This window comes from Benincasa hispida, chromosome 3, assembly GCF_027475165.1.
Source record: "Benincasa hispida cultivar pf3 chromosome 3, pf3_genome.v1.1, whole genome shotgun sequence".
Lineage (NCBI taxonomy): Eukaryota > Viridiplantae > Streptophyta > Magnoliopsida > Cucurbitales > Cucurbitaceae > Benincasa > Benincasa hispida.
In genome coordinates, this window is record NC_143480.1 from 71,835,376 (window position 1) to 71,841,375 (window position 6,000).

Here is a 6,000-nt window from a genome sequence, read left to right on the forward strand (position 1 = left end):
TCCTATATATGTATGTATGTATGTATGTACACACACATAAAGATGCCTGTGATAAACTTACAGCGATTAACTTGGTTTTATAGATAGGAATTTGATTCAGTAATTGTGATTTACAATTAGAAAATAATACATCATTTCCCAAATGTTTTATATTTTGCTGCATAAGTGTTATCAGTAACCAGGATAAAACAGCATGCCAACCTAGGTTCCCAGTAACATGTAACAAATTAAAGATGTACCCTGCAATACAGAAGAAGAGAATAACATGCAAACGGAAACATACTGCAAGAAGCTTCTGTACTAAAATCATGAGATCCTTCAACTGATGCCAGAGTAAATAGTCCATGTCCGAGTCTGAGTGTTTTGAAGAATTACTGATTGGTTTCTCTCGCTGGTCATCAACAACATTTGAAAAGAAAGTATCTTGCTGATATGATGAACTTGCATTTAATCTTTTCTGCCTAGTTTGAACCTCAGCCTTTGTGGTCAGTGCATTAGTAAGAGATACAACACAATCAGCAGCAAAAACTGAAAGGCGAGAAGGTAACTCAAACCCTTCCTGTATAATACTGCAAAATCAAGTCATCTGTGAGATGTAAAATCCAATAAGGCGAACACAAACAAAGGTAGATGACATACTCCCACAATGAGAACTGAGAAGTAAAGGGGTGATTTGATTTGTCTTGAAAATTAGTATGACAACATATGGATAACAAAAGATGGTATTCATTGCAGCATTAACCATTTTTACGTCTTTCCATAATGTTAAAGCAAGATAGACTAATAAACATGAAAAGCAGGGGCTGACAGCCTTGCTATGACTACTAGAAGGAATTTACCTTCCTTTACTTAAAATACATGTCAGACGTGGAATGCACGAACAGAGTACCTTCAACATATCATTGAATCTCTCCCTTAACCCTATCCAAAAAGAAAGATAAATAACAACCAAAAAAAGGGAAACAATACCAGAAACAGAGGACGTTTTTTTATCAGCATTTTACTGTATGAATACAAATAGAAATTCTGGCATAGGATGATACTATTACCGTTCAATGGGAGTTCGCAAGGGACAGACTCGTACTCCACAAGGCTACGGACAAGTATACACCAGCCAAGGGCGACATAGCGATCATCCTTTCTCACGATAATATCCGCAAGATTTTTTATCAGCGTTTGGAAAATAAGTTCATCAAGGAACAACCAGTTAAGAAGCACCATAACTTGGCCCCCTCGCTTCCAGTTCTTATCCTTGAACCTCAAAGTCTGCACGATTACACTCGAAATTTTTACAGACGAACTAGCGTATCTTAGTCGTAAACATAGAAAAAGAAGAAGAATGAGAGTACATGTTCAATTATGGGGACGAGGATTTCATCTAAAGAGGCATGGTTTTGTACAGCGTCCCCGACATACTGGTGCAGAAACCAGAGAGATTGGTCAAGAGAATCTGTGGAATCGGTGAAATTCATTAGTGTATACTGAAAGGGAAACGATTAAAGAGGAATACAATCTGCTAGTGAAATGAGAGACGAACCTAGTGAAGAAGCGCCGTGGCGGTGGTCGGGTGAAAGACTGGAAATAGCGTCGTGGAGCTTCTTTGGGCGAGCAGCGAGTAAGGTGACCATAACTCTGCCAATAGTGACGGAGGCCATAGATTGTGGTGCTGAGTCCGACTTCCATAGGAGCAGTTCGCCTCCGTCTTCTTCCATTGGAATGCCAGGCAGAAGAGAACAAACGCGAAATTAGAAAGGGAAGAGGAATTTGGTACGGAACTTTGAGGATCAAAGCTCTTAGGATCATTTTTTAAAAGAGAGACTTTGGTTTTTTTGTTTTTTTTCCAGATGGCCTCATTTGGAAGACCAAATGCTGAATATCTGATATCCTAATTTATTATATTTATTATTCTCTCATGCTCAGCATTTTGTATATATATATATATAGTTTTAATCCAAATGAGAGTTTGTTGGGTTATATGTCCTTTAACTCACAATTTGTAATATTCAACATGTTCTATTTGAAATAAAGATATGAAGTTTATTCAATAAATATGTTATTGAATATGTAAATTGCACTTCTAAAAACCTAAATCCAATCAACTAATATTCATGGCTATTACATGAGTACTTGGGCTTTATATAGAGAGATAGATCAAATTCGAGTACATAGCCAAAATGATTTAAGGTTGGGTACCTTATTCTGGTAACACTACAAAATGGGGTCCACTTTGTATTTAGTACAAATAATGCGATCCTAAATTGTTCGTGTAGGAGACATACAAGTGGAGCGTCCTATGTAAAAAGTTTGTATAAGACCGGACCAAAAAATGAGTCATTGTTACTTTATAACATTGTTTACTATTTAAGGTTGACTATTTTAAATCAATGACCTAAGTAACACGACCTTAATCCTGAGCTAACTATGAACTTCTATTTATTCAGGATTATCCTTAAATTTTCATAGGTGAGGGTTGGCTCTACAGGACCGACTCAATAAACCTCCCATTTCAAGGGTAAGACCGAGTAAATAGTTGGGGACATGGAGTGCAAGATGAAATTCACTCTTACCCACCTTTAGGGTCAGTAAAGAGATTGTTCTCTTAAATACTGATTCCATATCTTGAATAAGGGGCCCCACCCTCTCATTGGCCCAATAGGGATTCGGTTTGGTGAGGATCGGTGGAACTTAAAGAGCAAGATGTAATCTTGGGGGGTAAAACAACATTTGACTCAGTCGTTATTACAGACAACCTATGAAGGATTGACTTACTGATTACGGTTAAATCAAGTGGACTGAAATATATCTACAGTAAAGAGGATGCAATTATTGGGCTTTAGTGGAGTAACTCGATAGTTAACAAATGTTGGTTAAACGGAATTAAAGAGTTTAGCCGATTAATCTTGAATTGTTGGAGCCCACGATCTATAGGTTCATTAGGTCCCTATACTAGCTCATAAACAGATTAAATCTTAGAATAAAGTAATAAGTGAATTTAAAACGTTCGAATTCGAATTAAGGTAATTAGTAATTATATACGATAAAATTACATGTTTAATTATCGAATTCAACGAAATTGGAGAATTTAATAATATTTAAATTCAATTTAAATATTAAATAAGTGAATGCGGATTCATGTGTTGGGGTTGATGCCCTAAATCTAGAGATGTCCACGAGGCAGGGCAAGGTTGGGGATGCCATTCCCCATCCCCGTCCCCGCTCCCCATTTCATTCCCCATCTCCATGAAATTCTCCATGTGGATCGGGGCGGGGATTCCTCGTGGGGAATTCGTAAGGATCGGGTTCCCCACGGGAAATTTTTTCCCGTTACCTTTTACTCAAATTTTGGCATAAAAAAGCTAATTAATTTTTTTTAGTAGAAAGAAAGAAATATAAATCAAATTATTCACATATATAATCTAAATTTAAACATTCAATTTAAACATATTCATTATCTTTCCCAATAAATAATCAAATTTAAAATTTAAATGTAATATTTATATAATAATAATAACATAACATTAGATAACTATACTAAATTAATATGTAAAAGCTAATCGAGGCAGGGACGGGGAATGCATTCCCCGTCCCCATCCCCATTTAGCTCACGGGGAATTTTTTTCCCTCACTCCTTCCCCCATTCCCTGCCTAATCGAGGAATCTCCGCCCCGATCGGGACGGGGCCCCGGTGGGAAAATTGGACATCTCTACCTAAATCTCGTAGGGTCTAGTAGTTTGTAGACACATGTATGAACAAATATATTGTGATGTAATAATATGAGATAATTTATTCGTTACATTCTTTGAAATATGAGATATTTTAGTTGCATTAACCATGAACCAATAACTAAGATCTCTGGTTATCGTTGTAACTTAAGCATATATGTGATGATATACAAGTGGATTGTACTTTAAGTAATAACCTAAATGGTCTTAGTATATGGATAAATGAGGGAAACTTTATCCTATTGACGCTACGAGTGTGACCTGCTTTGTAGATGTTACAGGTGTTGTAAAGGGCTACAAATGATCTAATCCTGACCATTCATGTATTAGACATGCGAGCGGGGATGCTCTATACAAAAGAGTTTGTATAAGACCGGACCACGAAATGTTTAGTCTCATTATATGACGTTGTTCATGACAGAGACTTTCATTTCACTAGGATGCCCATAGGTAATATGACCTTAATCCTGAGTGAGTTAGGAACTCCTGCTTATAAGCGCGGTCCTTTGATTTGTATGGGTGCGAGTGGCCAGACCACCGACTCAAACTTACCACTTTGGGGATTCATCTAATTGGAGCTGGGAACTAAGCTACACAAGACGAAATTCACTCCTTCCCTGATTTATGGGTAAGTAGATAAATTGCTCCCTTAAAGGCTGATTCTGGGACTTGAATAATGTGGCGTCACACCTTCTCTCGACCCAAGAAGGATTTACTCATACTAAGACTATGATGTATTGTTCATTAGAAGAATCGATGGTACTTAAGAAGTTAGATGTAATTACTAGGGAAAAATGGTAAATTGGCTCAAATGTACTTACGAGCGATTTGTGAAGGGTCATCGTATTGTTGATTGGTTATATCCAATGGACACGGAAATATATCTGTAGCGCGAAGAGTGCAGCTGTTGGCCTTTAGTGGAATGCCCGACAGTTAACGGATGGTGGATATCGTGATTAAAGAGTTTAGTCAGTTATTCATGTGTTGTTGGACCTTCAAGCTACAGGTTCATAAGGTCTCCTTGGTAGCTCAATGGATTCATGTTGAAAATCATTTTTTGGGTTAGTTTGAAGTGTTCAAATTAACAAGAGGAAATTTGATTATATATGATATAATTAAATTGCATCAATTATGTGAGATATAATTGACTTAATGTATTAGATACATTAATTGGAAGAATTATTATTAAATGCTATAAGGGAGAAAAAGAACTATGGTTTATATATTGCATGAAATATGATATTAAAACTATAGGTCATGAATATATATTATTTATATTTGTAATAAAATCAATTATGGGATAATTGGTTACGATTTTTTCTCCCAATAACCAACTTAGTGGTAAGTTGTGATCAGTTATGGTAATTGTGTTGGGATTGGTGTCCTAATGCTCCCAGAGTCTCGTTGTTTGTAATTATACACATTGTTTTATGAATAAAATAACTGTTATTTCATTCTGGCATTTACTCATATCCAATAAACAAAGCTCCATGGTTATCTTATGTAAACTTAAGTATGTATATGTGATATACAGGTAGATCATGCCTTAAGTGATAACCTAAATAGGTATGTAGTATAAGGATTAAGGTAGGATACCTGATCCTGGTGATACTACGTATACGACCCGCTTTGTAGAGGTTTGCAAGTGTTGCAAACTACTATAAATGATAAATCCTAACCATTCATATGGAGACATACAAGCGAGGGTGTCCTATACAAAGAGTTTATATAAGATCGGACCACGAGATGACTAGACTCTGTATATAACCCCGTTGATACTACAAACTTACATCTCACCTAAACAACCATAGGTGACACACCTCAATCCTGAGTATTTTGGGAACTTATGCCTTTGAGGGTGGTCCTTTGATTAGTATGAGTGAGAGTGGCCAGATTGGCAACTCAACATGCTTACCTTTTTGGCAACTTGTCTGATTTGGGAGCTGGAAACTCAATTACACAAGATGAAATTCACTCCTTCCCTGAAGCAGGGGTAAGTAGATAGATTGCTCCCTTAAGGGCTGATTCTGAGGATTGAACATAGTGGCCACAACTTCTCTTTGGAAGAGAGGACATAGTCATAGTAGGACTATGACTTATGTTCATTAGAGGATTCAGTGGTACTTAAGGAGTTAGATATTACTACAGGGGTATAACGATTATTGGTCGAGTTGTACTTACGAGCGATCTGTGAAGGGTTGTCGCACTGTTGATTAGTTAAGATGGACACATAATATATCTGTGGGAAGGAGAGTTCAGTTATCGGTCTTTAGTGGA

At 36.8% G+C, this 6,000-nt stretch overlaps 1 protein-coding gene across 7 annotated transcripts in view; it reads right to left on the reverse strand.

The window, feature by feature from the left end:
- Window positions 1-1,871, reverse strand: part of LOC120073376 (ARM repeat superfamily protein) — an 80,756-nt gene extending 78,885 nt beyond the window's left edge. For all 7 annotated transcript variants that reach the window (XM_090312106.1, XM_090312105.1, XM_039026199.2 and 4 more), the window contains exons 1-5: window positions 1,538-1,871; window positions 1,350-1,450; window positions 1,050-1,266; window positions 840-921; window positions 284-569 (exon numbers count right to left, since the gene is read on the reverse strand). In XM_090312106.1, the coding sequence (XP_090168232.1) occupies window positions 284-569; window positions 840-921; window positions 1,050-1,266; window positions 1,350-1,450; window positions 1,538-1,712 (861 nt within the window). In that variant the 5' untranslated portion in view covers window positions 1,713-1,871. The remainder of the gene's footprint in view (window positions 1-283; window positions 570-839; window positions 922-1,049; window positions 1,267-1,349; window positions 1,451-1,537) is intronic.
- Between the last annotated feature and the right edge of the window lie 4,129 nt (window positions 1,872-6,000).